Here is a 17,106-nt window from a genome sequence, read left to right on the forward strand (position 1 = left end):
GGAACAGTGGCTTCGTTCAGTCAGATGGAGGCAATGTTTGGGGATTTTATCAGCCAGTGGGGACAGATGTCAAAGTACAACGGACGCAACGGAAGACTCATTCATCTGCGCTGTGCAGCATGGATGAAGCTATCCGTTTTTTTTTTTTTTCCAGGAAAAAAAAAAATACGCATGTGTATCACCAGCTTTAGAAAAAAAATATTGATGCCACAATGGCAATAATTGTGAATGGGACCACCTCTAACTTGGAAGCAGAAGGAAAGTGATGAGGAATGGAGTTTTACTTCTAAAGAATAGAGGGCAAGATACAAAAAAAAAAAGTAGTATGTACCCTGTTGGTACCCTAGTTACAGGAAGGTTTTAGTTGTTAAGCAAGAGCAACCTTGTGTGACACTTCTTTATGGAGAAGTGAAATCCTAACATTCTGCTGGCTACAGACTAATGGCATGTCTCCTGGGACAAGACTCGGGAATGGTACTTGTTGGGTTGGCTTCTAGCATTTCCCAGGGCTGTGCAGCTACAGCTTGCTGGATGGCTGTGTGTGTCCTGGGACACGTGGTTTTTCTATGGTACTGACCTGGAAAGATGGAACCCACTGCATCACCAGGGAATTGAGTAAAGCAAAATAGGTGCCTCTGGCTAGTGACGAAGTATGTGCCCAAGACTGATCAGTCTCCCTGGGTCATGGAGTGGCTGCTGGGCCCCCTAAAAGTACTATGCAAAGCATCTGACTTCAAAGTACTGGAAGGAAATGAGTGGTGGTGGAGTGGTGGAAGCACTGTACAAAGTTCATGACTTTATAGTACTGGAATGAAATTGGTGGTGGTAATGGTGGAAAAACCATCCAAAGTTTTTGACATTATACATACTGGAATTAAATGGGTGGTGGTGGTTATGGTGGTAGTACTATGCAAAGATTGTGACTTTCTAGTACTGGAATGAAGGAGTCGTGGAAGTACCATGCAAACTTTTTACTTTCTACTACTGGAATGAAATGGGTTGTGGTGGTGATGACGGAAGTACTATGCAAAGTTTGACTTTCTAGTACTGGAATCAAAGGGGTGGTGGTGGTGATGGTGGAAATACTATGCAAAGTTTTTGACTTTCTAGTACTGGAATGAAAAGCATGGTGGTGGTGATGGTGGTAGTACTATGCAAAGCTTTTGACTTTCTACTACTGGAATGAAAAGGATGGTGGTGATGGTGGTAGTACTATGCAACGCTTATGACTTTCTAGTACTGGAATGAAATGGGTGGTGGTGATGGTGAAAGCCATATGAAAAGTTTTTGACTTCAAAGTACTGGAGTGAAATGAGTGGTGGTGGAAGCAATGTACAAAGTTTATGACTTTATAGTACTGGAATGAAATGGGTGGTGGTGGTCGTGGTAGTACTATGCAAAGATTGTGACTTTCTAGTACTGGAATGAAAGGAGAGATGGTGGTGGAAGTACCATGCAAACGTTTTAATTTCTACTACTGGAATGAAATGGGTTGTGGTGGCGATGACGGAAGTACTACTCACAGTTTGACTTTCTAGTACTGGAATGAAAAGGGGTGGTGGTGATAGTGGAAATACTACGCAAAGCTTTTGACTTTCTACTACTGGAATGAAAAGGATGGTGGTGATTATGGTAGTACTACGCAAAGCTTTTGAGTCTCTAGTACTGGAATCAAATGGGTGGTGGTGATAATGGAAGCCATAAGAAAAGTTTTTGAATTCAAAGTACTGGAATGAAATGAGTGGTGGTGGAAGCAATGTACAAAGTTTATGACTTTATAGTACTGGAATGAAATGGGTGGCGGTGATGGTGGAAAAACCATCCAACTTTTTTGACATTATACTTACTGGAATGAAATGGGTGGTGGTGGTGATGGTGGTAGTACTATGCAAAGATTGTGATTTTCTAGTACTGGAATGAAAGGAGAGGTGGTGGTGGAAGTACCATGCAAACTTTTTACTTTCTACTACTGGAATGAAAGGGGTGGTGGTGGTGATGACGGAAGTACTATGCAAAGTTTGACTTTCTAGAACTGGAATGAAAAGAGGTGGTGGTGACGGTGGAAATACTATGCAAAGTTTTTGACTTTCTATTACTGGAATGAAAAGGGTGGTGGTGGTGGTGATGGTGGTAGTACTACGCAAAGTTTTTGACTTTCTACTACTGGAATGACAAGGATGGAATGAAAAGGATGGCGGTGATGGTGGTAGAACTACACAAAGCGTTTGACTTTCTACTACTGGAATGAAAAGGATGACGGTGATGGTGGTAGTACTACGCAAAGCTTTTCAGTTTCTAGTACTCTAATGAAATGGGTGGTGGTGGAAACCATATGAAAAGTTTTTGACTTCAAAGTACTGGAATAAAATGAGTGGTGGTGTAGTGGTTGCAGTGGTGGATGTACTGTACAAAGTTTATGACTTTTTAGTACTGAAATGAAAGGAGTGGTGGTGGTGACGAAAGAAATACTATGCAAGGTTTTTGACTTTAAAGTACTGTAATGGATTGGGTGGTGGTGGTGTCCCCCCTTCTACTTTATATGATTGATGGTCATTATAGGGTGGCTGGAGGGTGACAAAGGAACCTATAGCTCATGAATATTGCGTGTGTGTGTGTGTGGTCTCCCCTCCTACATATAGAATGTTGCAGAAGTGAGTGAATTACAGCACTTGCTGAACAGAATAACACAATTTGGCAGGTAAAAAAAAAAAAAAATGCAAATATCTCTCAACTGTGGCTGATAGAAAAACACAGAAACAATCAAACCCACAATAGAGAGCAGGATTATTATCCCGGCATGCAAATAACCCTTCTTTCATCTTCCGAATGCCATCCAAGGAACTCAGCAGAACTCATTCTACAAAATGCTGCCTTCTTATCCTTTGAGGAGACAGATGAAAAAGGCTAAAAAGCATTTTAGAGAAAAGAAACGGAAAATCAAAAATGATTTACAGATGAATGAAATAAGCCTTCAATTGCTCAGCACTGGACACGTGAATATGGACTTGTTAGAATAGGAAGGGTATACAGATAAGCAGAAATGTAAAATTGCACCAACAATATTTTATCACAACACTGAGGTTTTTGTTATTTAAAGTATAACTAAAAGGCAGAACTTCTCTTTTTTTTTTAAGATAGATTGGGGAGAGATTAGACACCCTGTCAGGTTTATATTGCCGTCAGTGCCCCTGTTAAGGAGATTCATCCTCTCGGTTTGTCCTGTTCACCATCATGGGTAGTGAAAGCAAAAAAAAATCCCAAATTCTGGGTTGTCCGCAGAACAGGAAAATCTTCTAATTGGGACATTTGTTCTGGTAACCCTGGTGACAACCAGAGATTCTCTCTGTTTGGAGAAATTTCCCCTCGCTTCCTGTTTTGGCTATAGGAAAGGAGATGAAGGCAAATCTCCCCAATGGGGCACATGACAAAAAAAAACAAAAAAAAAAAAAAAACAGGAGTTATAAGCCCCCCTTACTCTATCCAAAACCAAAGAAAAAAAAACAGTTTGCTTTTGGTTATACTTTAAAGCCCCAGGCAAATGGCTAAATTCACAGATGAAATAAAACACGTCACCTATTGATTTCAAGGCAAAATCGTGTCCACCTATTGACTCCAAGGCAAAATCGTGGCCCACTATTGACTTCAAGGCAAAATCGTGGCCCACTATTGACTTCAAGGCAAAATCGTGGCCCACTATTGACTTCAAGGCAAAATCGTGGCCCACTATTGACTTCAAGGCAAAATCGTGTCCCACTATCGACTTCAAGGCAAAATCGTGTCCCACTATCGACTTCAAGGCAAAATCGTGTCCCCCTATTGACTTCAAGGCAAAATCGTGTCCCCCTATTTATTGACTTCAAGGCAAAATCGTGGCCCACTATTGACTTCAAGGCAAAATCGTGTCCCACTATCGACTTCAAGGCAAAATCGTGTTCCCCTATTGACTCCAAGGCAAAATCGTGTCCCCCTATTTATTGACTTCAAGGCAAAATCGTGTCCCCCCATTTATTGACTTCAAGGCAAAATCGTGTCCCCCCTATTGACTTCAAGGCAAAATCGTGTCCCCCTATTGACTCCAAGGCAAAATCGTGTCCCCCTATTGACTCCAAGGCAAAATTGTGTCCCCACTATTTATTGACTTCAAGGCAAAATCGTGTCCCACTATTTATTGACTTTAAGGCAAAATCGCGTCCCACTATTGACTTCAAGGCAAAATCGTGTCCCCCTATTGACTTCAAGGCAAAATCGTGTCCCCCTATTTATTGACTTCAAGGCAAAATAGTGTCCCCCTATTTATTGACTTCAAGGCAAAATCATGTCCCCCTATTGACTTCAATGCAAAATCTTTCTTTTTTTGGTTTAAAGAAAGAAGCAGCAGCCACTAGTGGGGCACACATAATTTGCGGTACCCTATTGGTACTTAGCTAAGGCCTCAAGAAAGTTTTTGCCCAGACTTCAGCCTTAAGCAACAATTATAGTGGTCTCTATCTCATTCTGTGACTGAATAAGAAGCAGCAGATGAATGAGTTCATTTTAGGGATGCACAGATATATTGTGCACCGAAAATAGGGTTATTGGCATTTTTCTGAAAAAAAAAAAAAAAAAAAAAAAATGTGCAGATAATGGCATACTGTGTCCCATTGACTTCAATGCAAAATCGCGACCCCCCTATTGACTTCAAGGCAAAATCAAGTCCCATTAAATCCAATGAAAAAACACCCACTATATTAAAGTAAAACATTTTTATTTTTTGTTTAAAAACTGTCCATTTCGGTTATGGTTTTCAGCCAAGTGCATCCTGAATTTTCTGTTTTGGTTCACCGCTAGTTCATTTGTCTATGATTCTCCTCTCTCCTCCTATCAGCACAACTGGCTCCATGTGAGGGTTCTCTCCTCCTGCAGTTTAAACTCTGCTGTGCAGGGACTGCAAAAAGCGGATACCAAGTCAAATTCAGGTACCTAAACTGCGCACATTTAAGCTCCACATCCCGCACTGCAATTTTTAAGTATTGCGTCATTGGCCCTCCGCTTCTTCCCTATTGTGTGCCAGTTCATTGCTGATGTTTGTGCTGGATCTCGCTCATGCACCATGTAAGATCTGGTGCAGCTAGTTATTGTTCAACTGTGCATCAAACGTAATTAGGCAAGATCCCCACTAGATTATAAGCTCACAGGAGTAGGGCCCTCCTAACCGTGTTGTATTAAATTGTATTGTTGCCTCACTTTATATTAGGGGTGGGGAACCTGCGGCCCGCAAAATTATTAGGTCCAGCCCCCCGTGCTGCTGAGTCTGCTGTGTCTCTCAGCTGAGCTGTCAGAACAGAGCCGATGTTACTTGTATAGTTCCGGCTCCGTCCTGACAGTCTGAGTGAGTCACAGGCGGAGTGATATCAAATGCACTCCACCTGTGACCAATACAGGAAGCGTCGCCTCTTCCTCCAGCACGGCGCCACTCCTGCCAGCAGTACCCACAGCAGTACCAGCAGTACCCACAGCAGTACCAGCCAGAGCCAGCAGTACCCACAGCAGTACCAGCCAGAACCAGCAGTACCAGCCAGAACCAGCAGTACCCACAGCATTACCACCCAGAGCCAGCATTACCCACAGCATTACCACCCAGAGCCAGCAGTACCCGCAGCATTACCAGCCAGAGCCAGCAGTACCCGTCAGCAGTGCCAGCCAGCATTTCCCACAAGCAGTACCCGCCGGCAGTTCTTTTCAAAACTTACCACCGCAAAGAGTCGACTGCGACCAAATAGACCAACTCAAACCTGGAAAACCAGTTGCGAGTAGCAACATCATCAATACCAGCTAACATCACGCACCTTACCAAAGAGAAGCTGTTCCAACGATCACATTAGGGGCGAGTTAATTAAATGTTTGACCAAATAGAACAGGCAAATTTTTAAGTTGATAATTTTGTATGAGCCCTGAATAATTTAATAAATAACCAAATGGGCCTTGGCAGAAAAAAGGTTCCCCACCCCTGCTTTATATTGTAAGGTGCCGCGCACACTGTTGGTGCTATATAAATCCTGTATAATAATAATCATCTTCCTGGAAATCAAAGGTGATGTAGCCTTCCCAGGGGGCATCTGTAAGGTCCTGGCTATGTCACCAGTGCCTACTAAAAACCAGGAAGGGGGAAAAAAAAAAAAAAAAAAAAGGTAGGTTACACGAAAACTTTTGAATCTACAAGATTTGTGAGTAGTTGAAGCTCTGCTTCAAAATGACAGTATTACTTTTACGGTTATTCTGTTTATAAAAGAAAAAAACTTTCCAATGTGGCAAGCTGGCACTTACAATCTGTTTCTTTTCAGCATTCTGGTCTCTCTCGTTGCTCTCCTCACCAGAGACTTCCATCTCCTCTTGGTTCTCCGTCTGGCTAGAGTCTGCCGTACATTCAGGTTCTGTGGCAGGACAAGAGTCTTTATCAACGTCCTGAGCAGGTTGTTTTTCGTCAGCTGATCCATTGCTTTCCTCATCACCACCTTGTACAGAGTCCTGCTCTGCAGAAACACGGGGGTGACCAGAGTAAGTCCCAGAGATCAGACTCTCCACCTTACTGAGAGGAAATTCATACAGGGATTTGTAGAAGGATTTGGGAAAACCAAAGCAATCTGTTGCAGCTCTAACAGGTCCAGTGCCTGGGTACATCTGGATAACAGATCCAAATCCTTAGAGAGAAAAAATGAAAAAAAAAACAAACAGGGAAATTACAATTCTTAAAATTAGGTTCAATGACTTTTCTATGCAAATTAAAGGATATGACCACAGATAATGTGTTTATTTTGGGTGGAGGATAATGGGCCATATCGCATACGAAAATGGGCATACTAAAATAATGTGCACCTCAGTAGCCAGGAATCATTTCCTAGGAGCCAAGGGGGAATACACAGTTAAAGAATTAAAAAATAAAGAGAGAAGAGAAGAGAAAGAAGAGGAGAAGAAGAAGAGGAGAAGAAGAAGAAGAGAAGAAGAAGAAGAAGAAGAAGAAGAAGAAGAAGAAGAAGAAGAAGAAGAAGAAGAAGAAGAAGAAGAAGAAGAAGAAGAAGAAGAAGAAGAAGAAGAAGAAGAAGAAGAAGAAGAAGAAGAAGAAGAAGAAGAAGAAGAAGAAGAAGAAGAAGAAGAAGAAGAAGAAGAAGAAGAGGAGAAGAAGAAGAAGAGGAGAAGAAGAAGAAGAGGAGAAGAAGAAGAAGAGGAGGAGAAGAAGAAGAGGAGGAGAAGAAGAAGAGGAGGAGAAGAAGAAGAGGAGGAGAAGAAGAAGAGGAGGAGAAGAAGAAGAAGAGGAGAAGAAGAAGAAGAAGAAGAAGAAGAAGAAGAAGAAGAAGAAGAAGAAGAAGAAGAAGAAGAAGAAGAAGAAGAAGAAGAAGAAGAAGAAGAAGAAGAAGAAGAAGAAGAAGAAGAAGAAGAAGAAGAAGAAGAAGAAGAAGAAGAAGAAGAAGAAGAAGAAGAAGAAGAAGAAGAAGAAGAAGAAGAAGAAGAAGAAGAAGAAGAAGAAGAAGAAGAAGAAGAAGAAGAAGAAGAAGAAGAAGAAGAAGAAGAAGAAGAAGAGGAGAAGAAGAAGAAGAGGAGAAGAAGAAGAAGAAGAAGAAGAGGAGAAGAAGAAGAGGAGAGGAGAGGAGAGAAGAAGAGGAGAGGAGAAGAAGAAGAGGAGAGGAGAAGAAGAAGAGAAGAGGAGAGGAGAAGAAGAAGAGAAGAGGAGAGGAGAGAAGAAGAGGAGAGGAGAGGAGAGAAGAAGAGGAGAGGAGAGAAGAAGAGGAGAGGAGAGGAGAGGAGAGAAGAAGAGGAGAGGAGAGGAGAGAAGAAGAGGAGAGGAGAGGAGAGGAGAGAAGAAGAGGAGAGGAGAGGAGAGGAGAGAAGAAGAGGAGAGGAGAGAAGAAGAGGAGAGGAGAGGAGAGGAGAGAAGAAGAGGAGAGGAGAGGAGAGAAGAAGAGGAGAGGAGAGGAGAGAAGAAGAGGAGAGGAGAGAAGAAGAGGAGAGGAGAGAAGAAGAGGAGAGGAGAGAAGAAGAGGAGAGGAGAGAAGAAGAGGAGAGGAGAGAAGAAGAGGAGAGGAGAGAAGAAGAGGAGAGGAGAGAAGAAGAGGAGAGGAGAGAAGAAGAGGAGAGAAGAAGGAGAGTAGAAGAGAAGAGGGAAAGGGGAGGCGAGAGAAGAGGGAGAGGAGAGAGAAAGAATGAAGATTTAGGCCCCTTTGAAGCAATCGGACCGATCAGCTCCGCCTGTCCGTTTTTCAGGCGGACCTGATCGGGCCACCCATTCTCCTCTATGGGGAGGTGGATGTCAGCGGAGATGTGTCCGCTGTCACCCATCTGTCATCAGATAAGATACGTTTGCCATCCGACCAGTGGGTCAGGTCTGATGAAAACGGACATGCTGTTCATTTTCATTGGATCTCCCCATAGAGGAGGGCGGGATTCTGACAGGTCCGTCTCAGCACAGTGAGCAGAGACAGACCTGTCATACGCCTGTTCAACAGAGCGATCCCCGCTGAACTAGCGGAGTCCGCCACAGGAGAAATGGGCCTAAGGAGCCAAGAGGGAATAAACAGTGAAGGAAAAGAAAGAAGGGAAAATAAAGAAAAAAAAAAAAGAAACAAAATCAGATTAGGGACCTTGCCAGAAATCTATATTTAAAAGGGCAGCTAAACCCAAGAAAAAAATGGAGTATATTGCATCTTACCAGTCCTTTGATGCAAGGCTACAATAAATTGTATATTTCAGGCCTTTCATCCTAGGCGAAACTGCCAGTAACTTTTCCTGTGCTAGCATAACACTCACTGCACTGTACCCACAGAGAGAGCAGCATTATCACTGAATGGGCATGACTACAAAACCCCTCATCCCCCTTCCACAACTGCTTCTTTTATCCATTACACAGGGGGATGTGTTCTGTAGTTCTAAAAGATAAATTAAAACGATGCTAACTGATCTGAGTGCAGAAGATGTTATAGGTTCACAGGATTTCTGGCAGGTTCAAAAAGTTTTTTTTTTTTAAATACCAAAATGCTTTCAGGGATATATTAAACAGAGAACAAATCATTGTTAAGGCTTACATACACTTTAAAAAGTACCTTTCTAGGAAGTATACCAACTGCCATTGTGCTCGCTGGACTTGTTTAAAGAGAAATGGGCTCCCTCCTGGTATACCTACCCTTAATTTATCGGTTGTCCTACAGTGCATCCGGAACGTATTCACAGCCCTTCACTTTTTCCACATTTTGTATGTTACAGCTTAATTCCAAAAATAGATTCAATTCATTATTTTCCTCAAAATTCTACAAACAATACCCCATAATGACAATGTGAAAGAAGTTTGTTAGAAATCTTTGCAAATTTATTAAAAATAAAAAAGGAAAAAAATAAATCCCATGTGCATAAGTATTCACAGCCTTTGCTCAATACTTTGTTGAAGCACCTTTGGCACCAATTACAGCCTCAAGTCTTTTTGAGTATGATGCTACAAGCTTGGCACATTTTTTTTGGCAGTTTCTCCCATTCTTCTTTGCAGGACCTCTCAAGCTCCACCAGGTTCATTGGGGAGTGTCGTTGCACAGCCATTTTCAGATCTCTCCTTAGATGTTCAATCGAGATCAAGTCTGGGCGACTCAAGGACATTCACAGAGTTGTCCCATAGCCACTCCTTTGTTATCTTGGCTGTGTGCTTAGGGTCACTGTCCTGTTGGAAGATGAACTTTCACCCCAGTCTGAAGTCAAGAGGGCTCTGGAGCAGGTTTTCATCAAGGATGTCTCTGTACATTGCTGCATTCATCTCTCCCTCAATCCTGACTAGTCTCCCGGAACCTGCTGCTGAAAAACATCCCCACAGAATGATGCCACCACCACCATGCTTCACTGTAGGGATGAAATTGGCCGGGTGATGAGCGGTGCCAGGTGTCCTCAAGACATGACACTTGCCATTCAGGCCAGAGTTCAAGCTTTGTTTCATCAGACCAGAGAATTTTGTTTCTCATAGTCGGAGAGTCCTTTAGGTGCCTTTTAGCAAACTCATGTGGATTTTACTGAGGAGTGGCTTCCGTCTGTCCATTGTGTCATACAGGACTGATTGGTGGAGTGCTGCAGAGATGGTTGTTGCTCTGGAATGTTCTCCTCCCTCCACAGAGAAATTCTGGAGCTCTGTTAGTGTGACCACCAGGTTCTTGATCACCTCCCTTCTCCCCCGATCATTCAGTTTGGCCAGGCTGCCCGCTCAAGGAAGAGTCCTGGAGGTTCCAAACTTCTTCTATTTACAGATGGAGGCCACTGTGCTCAATGGGACCTTCAATGCTGCAGAAATCTTTTTCTGTAGCCTTCCCCAGATCTGTGCCTCGAGGTCTACAGACAATTCCTTGGACTTCATGGCTTAGTTTGTGCTCTGACATGCATGGTTAACTGTGGAACCTTATATAAACAGGTGTGTGCCTTTCACAATCATGCCCAATCAATCTAATTTACTACAGGCGGACTCCAATCAAGTTGTAGAAACATTTCAAGGATGATCAGTGGAAACAGGATGCACCTGAGCTCACTTTTGAATGTCATGGCAAAGGCTATGAATACTTATGTACATATGATTTTTTTTTTCCATTTTTTTTTTTAAATAAATTTGCAAAGATTTTAAAAAAAACTTCCTTTCACCTTGTCATTATGGGGGATTGTTTGTAGAATTTAATCAATTTTAGAATAAGGCTGTAAAATAAAATGTGAAAAAAGTCAAGCGCTGTGAATACGTTCTGGATGCACTCCAATAGAGACTCTCAGAGTTAGGACCGCACTAGAAAGAGAAGCTTTGAGGAGGTAATGGAGCTTCCACATATATCTGCAAATGCTGTGCACTGGGGACCCGGGGTTGATTAAATAAAACTTAAGAATGCAAAATCTGGTGCAGCTCTGCATGGTAGCCAATCCGTTTCCAACTTCAGCCTGGTCAGATAAGCGTTGACAAAAGAAAAAAAATCTGGAAGCCGATTGGCTGGTTTCTAGCTGCACCAAATTCTGCATGCTCCAGTTTTAGTAAATTAATCCCTTTGTGTTGTTTTCTCTACGCAAAGCCTTTCAATGTGCACCTTACTCTAAACTGCCTTTCTCAACCTTTTCAACACAGAGGAACCCTTGAAATAACTTTCCAATCTCGGGGAACAAATGCTAAAAATGACTCTATCTACAACTTATAATACATTAGTGTAATGGTCAGTGGAAGAATGCTCCTTACACGTGTCGTCATTGGGAAGATTAGCTAAAAAGATTAATGGTGTCAGTGGGAAGTTATCTAAAAGACAGAAATTGCACAGAACCCCTAGCAACCTAGGGTTCCATGGAACCTGGCTTAAAGCGGAACTTCTCCCAAAATGAGAAGTTGTGTTTGTTTGCATCTTCCCTCCCTCCTTCCACTGTCACATTTGGCAATTTTTTTTTTTGGGGGGGGGGGGGGGGGTTAGGGGAAGGGTGAGCGAGCACCTGGTTCACATTCCACATAGCGATCTGAATGGGTAGTTTGCCCACCCCTCCTCTTCCCCCAAAGCCTTCTGGGACACATCACAGGTCCCAGAAGACATCAGGACCATTCACAGAGCGCAGCACGACTCACACATGCGCAGTACGAAACTGGCTGAGAATGGGCAAGGCTTCACTGCCGGTTTCCCTGACTTACGATGCCGGTGCCTGCAACCAAAGCCAACTGAAAAATCGGCTCGGTTGAGGACATTGCTGGATCCCTGGACAGGCAAGTGTCCCTGGTTTTAAAGTCAGCAGCTACAGTATTTGTACATGCTGACTTTTCTTTTTTAGGGGGGGGAGCCTGCGGCTACTCTTTAAGAAACACTGCTCTAAAAGATAGTTCTACATTAGGAGGGTTTTGTCTAGTTGGGCCATGTTGCCTAGTTTTCTTCTTTTCCAGTGCTGCAGCCTATGTCGGTCTCTTCGGTATTTGACACCTCCAAGAGTATGAGATGGTGGTGTCTCCTGATTTGGTTCCTCCTGCCTACGTCACTGCTGTCACAGACGTAGGAGTCAAGGGAACGAACTGCAGTAAACCAGGGAGAACACTGGCATCGGACACAGAGTGATGGAGGCTGTAGCAATACAATAGAAGGGAAATAGTAGACATTGGCCATCAGACAGGAGACTACATTATCTATTTGACATAATTGTATAATACCTCTGTTGAAAAAGTCAAGGAAGAGGGAGTCAAAGCGCATGAGAGAAAGGAGAAAGAAGAGCGAAGACAGGAGGAAGAAAAGAATCAGGGACGAATGGAAGAATCAGACGTGGAGCTCTCCATTCAACGCTGGACCTAGTTGAGTTGCAATTTTGGGTTGCTGTGGAATTTGCAGCTCAGTAACCTGTTGGAGCATCGAGAAGACCACATTCCAAAGCCCCCCGGATGCCCACCATATGTGGTACATCAAGCCTCATAAGCCACATCCTCAAAAGAAAAGGGAGGAGGTTCCCAAGTACATCTTTGATGTTTTAACCACTTTACCACCGGAGGATTTTCCTGCTTTACGTCCAGGCCACTTTTTTTGCGATTCGGCACTGTGCGACTTTAACTGACAATTGCGCGTTCATGCAACGCCGTACCCAAACGAAATTTGCGTCCTTTTTTTCCCACAAACAGAGCTTTCTTTTGGTGGTATTTGATCACCTCTGCGCTTTTCATTTTTTGCGAGATTAATAAAAAAAAGCGACAATTTTGAAAAAATAACAATATTTTTCTACTTTGACAGTTAAAAAATATCCAATATATTCAATTTTTGTCATATTTAGGCCAAAATGTTTTTAGCTACATGTCTTTGACAAAAACATTATCAATGAGCGTATTTTTTACCGCTTTAAGACCGGAAGATTTTACCCCATTCCTGACCAGGCCATATTTTGCGATTCGGCACTGCTTTATTTTAACGGACAATTGCGCGGTCGTGCGATGCTGTACCCAAATTAAATTTATGTCCTTGTTTTCCCCACAGAGCTTTCTTTTGGTGGTATTTGATCACCAGTACGATTTTTACTTTTTGCGCTATAAACCAAAAAAGAGCGACAATTTTGAAAAATATAACAATATTTTTCACATTTTTTTTTATATATGAAATCCCCCCCCCCCCCCCCCCCCAAAAAAAAAAATGTAAAAATCAAAATTTTTTAACATTTTAGGCCAATTTGTTTTCTGCTACATATGTTTGGTAAAAAAAAAAAAAAAATCGCAATAAGCGTATTTTGATTGGTTTGCGCAAAAGTTATCACGTCTACTAACTACGGGAAATTTATGTCATTTTATTGTTTTATTTTTTTTAACTAGTAATGGCGGCGATCTGCGATTTTTTTTTGCGGGACTGCGACATTGCGGCGGACAGATCGGACCCCTGACATTTTTGACACTTTTGGGGGGACCAGTGACATTACTACAGTAATCAGTGCTATAAATATGCACTGTTACTGTAAAAATGACACTGGCAGGGAAGGGGTTAACTTTTATTGTTGATCAAGGGGTTAATGTATGCCTGGTGCTTACTGACATGTGGGGGGGGAGGTGACTGAGTGACACAGGGACAGATCGCAGGTTCAGCTATGCTGAACCCTGCAATCTGTCCCTGCCTGTCACTTAGGAGATCCGCCCGCTTTGTTTACACAAGCGGGCGGATCTCCACACTCGATCCCCGACGATCGGGGAAGAGCGGCGGTCATCACCGCCGCTCCTCCCCTGGCCCGACTCCCGCTGTGACTGAATACAGTGGGAGCGAGCCTCCAGCGGTGCGCGCGCGCCGCCCACACGGAGAGGAGTCCAGCGACGTAGGTCTACGTCGCTGGACGATAACGAACCACTTTGCCGCAGTAGGCTCAACGTGAGCGGTCGGCAAGTGGTTAATTTAGTGACCCAATGGGATCTCTTTAAAAGAAGGCCTCCTTCTCTAAACCAACAACCTGAAATTATGAAGGAGCCCCTTTTACTTCCCTAGAGATCCATCAATGTTTGTACTTACAGTGCCAATTTTCTTTACATAAAACCTGCAGACTATGACAGAGACAAGGCCAGTATATCCTGTGCATCACCTACACAATCATTCCATAATTTATGAACGTCATAGGAACCTGCCATGGTTGTGTTCTCTACGAATAAGAACAACAAAGGAAAAACATTCACGCGCTTCGTGTCCTATTGTGTTCCAACACCTCTGCAACACGACTAATCCTGGCTCCAGGCTGTATATTTAGAGACACAGAGATTTAACTCCACTCTGAATATAGCCATCAATGAAAGGGCTGACGCAGGTAACATCAATGTTACAAAAGAAGGGGGGCGCCGGCTCGGATAGTCATTAGACTTCCAAATCCTTTTCGGAATTGTAAATGTGTTCAACACAAGAGACACTTGTGGAAAAGAACATTGTTATAACGTTAGAAAATCTTCCACTTGTAAGGTGAAAGAAAAATGGTCACCATATTTTTCCAAATTGCTTCACCACCTATACAATTTTGGGTAAAAAAACAAAAAAATGCATGACAGGAGCTTCTTAACCACTTGCCGACCGCCGTCCGACTATATACGGCGGCGGTCAGCCCCTCCCAGGCAAAGTGACGTACCGGTACATCACTAGCCTGGGAGCGAATAGGGGGCGAGCGCGCGCCGCTGGAGGCACGCCGCCCCCGCTCGTACCCGATGAAGCCGGCGCGTGTGACCGGCGGACTCTGTGTCCGCCGGTCACTTGCAATCGTTGGGTGGAGAGGGAGAAAGGCAGGCAGCTAATGTAAACAAAGCCGCCTGTCACTCTCCCCTGTGTAAAAGCACAGATCACTCGGTCCTGCTATGTAGGACCGTTGATCTGTGCTATTACACCACTAGCCACATCCAATGACAGTTAGAAACACGCCCCTAGGGACACACTTAACCCCTCCCTCTCCAATAACGTTAACCCCTTCCCTCCCAGTGTCATTTTTACAGTAACAGTGCATATTTATAGAACTGATTACTGTAATGTCACTGGTACCCCCAAAAGTGTAAAAAATGTCAGTCAAGGGTCCGATCTGTCTGTCGCAATACTGCAAAAAAAAATAAAAAAAAAAAAAATCGCAGATCGCCGCCATTACGCGTTAAAAAAAAAACAACAAAAATGACAAAAATCTTTCCCTTAGTAAACGCAATAACTTTTGCGCAAACCAATCAAAATACGCTTATTGTGATTTACATATGTAGCAGAAAACAAATTGGCCAAAAATGTAAAAAAAAAAAAAAATTGATTTTTATAAAAAAAATTTGAAAAATATTGTGATTTTTGCAAAATTGTCGCTCTTTTATTGTTTATAGCGCATGATCAAAAAAAAAAAAAAAAAAAATCGCACAGGTGATCAAATACCACCAAAAGAAAGCTCTGTTTGTGGGGAAAAAAAAGGACGTCAAATTCGTACAGCGTCGCACGACCGTGCAATTTTCCGTTAAAGTCACGCAGTGCCGAATCGCAAAATACCCCCTGGTCAGGAAGGGGGTAAAATCTTCCGGGGCTTAAGTGGTTAATAGAAGTGTAGATGTGATAAACACAGGCATTAAAAGGTATACAGTGGGTATAGAAAAGAATCGCCTCCTTTTAAAATAATAGGATTTTTGTAAGAATTTACCGTAAAATTCTTCTCCTCCTCTGACAGTTGCCGTCCGATGATATTAGCCTTCACTAATGTTTACTTTAGTTTAATGTTTCACTTAGTTTTCTGCTGCCTAGCCTTGCTCCTGCAGAGGACGCCCATTACCCATTAGTGAAGGCTAATATCATCGGGCAGCCACTGTCAGAGGACGTGAGAGAAAATCACATTTTGTTGCTTTGCAGCCTTAAATGAAGACAGACACAGTTTTTGTTTTCTCTAACTGTATTTATGCAGTGAAACTTGTAACATCCAAGTGAAGACATAACCCAAACATGTCAGGGAAAAATAAAAAAAAAATGAAATAAAAAACCGAATCACGGAGTTGGAAAAAAAAGGATCACCCCCCCTTGGGTCAGTATTTTGTTGAACCACCTTCTGCTTTAATGCCAGCCTTTAGCCTGTTGGGAGATGTTGCTACTAACTTTGCACATCTAGACTTTGCAATATTTGCCCACCATTCTTTGCAGAACTGCTCAAGTTCAGTTAAATTTGATGGTGACCGTTTTTGGACTTTAGTTTTAAAGTCATTCCACAGATTTTCAGTGGGGTTTAAAGCCCCGTACACACGCGTCGAAAATCAGCAGGGAATTTTCGGCCAACCGCCGATCGGCCGATTTTCGGCTTGTTGGTATGATGCTTACGACAACCCACTCCGACTTTTCAGCCAAAAAAAATCTGGTGTGCAGGCTATAAAATTTTTGTTGGCCGTCAACACAACGGCCGATTTTCGTGCAGTCAGTACAGATTTCGACAGGGAAAAATCTGATGAGCAAGTCTCATGCTCAGAGAAGAAAAAACACAAAGAAAACAAACCAACACATGACATCACTTCTGAAGTAGAATTTTGTTGGCCGAGAAAATTCGTGTGCAGTCTAGGCACATTCCAACCAACAAAACACCACTTGGACAAAAGTCGGACGATCGGTCGGCCGATAATCGTTGCGTGTGTACGAGGCTTAAGTCTGGGCTCTGACTAGGCCATGCAAAGACATTCACCTTTTTCTACTTTGCCCACTGTGTGCTTTGGGTCAATGTCATGTTGGAGGGTAAACCACCTTCCCATTGACAACTTTCTGGGCAGAAGATTTTCCTCAAGAATGTGATGGTATTTTGCCCCATCCATTTCTCCTTCTATCATGATAAGTGATCCAGTCCTTGCTGCAGAGAAACACCCCCATAACCGGATATTACTACCCCCCCCCCCCCCATAACAGGATATTACCACCTCCATGCTTTACTGTAAGAATGGGGTCCATGCATCAAGATAAAAAGCCTTGTGTGTAGCAGGCTCCCCAGCACCCCTTAATACTTACCTGTGCCCCATCTCTCTCCAGCGATGTCCCTCAAGAGTCCTGGACTCTCCCTCAGGATTGGCTGAGACACAGCTGTGGCGCCATTGGCTCCTGCAGCTGTCAAAGTCAGTTAGCCAATCAGAAGAGAGGGGGCGGACATAGACACACGAAGCTGGAGCTTGGCTCG

At 43.1% G+C, this 17,106-nt stretch overlaps 1 protein-coding gene across 1 annotated transcript in view; it reads right to left on the bottom strand.

Moving 5' to 3' along the window:
• The window catches only part of TRMT6 (tRNA methyltransferase 6 non-catalytic subunit), a 99,692-nt gene that overhangs the window by 17,640 nt on the left and 64,946 nt on the right, over window positions 1-17,106 (bottom strand). The window contains exon 7 of the mRNA XM_082251243.1: window positions 6,304-6,677. Coding sequence (XP_082107369.1) covers window positions 6,304-6,677 — 374 coding nt within the window. The remainder of the gene's footprint in view (window positions 1-6,303; window positions 6,678-17,106) is intronic.

The sequence above is a fragment of the Pelophylax lessonae genome (genome assembly GCF_965119305.1).
Source record: "Pelophylax lessonae genome assembly, chromosome: 3".
Taxonomy (NCBI): Eukaryota; Metazoa; Chordata; class Amphibia; order Anura; family Ranidae; genus Pelophylax; species Pelophylax lessonae.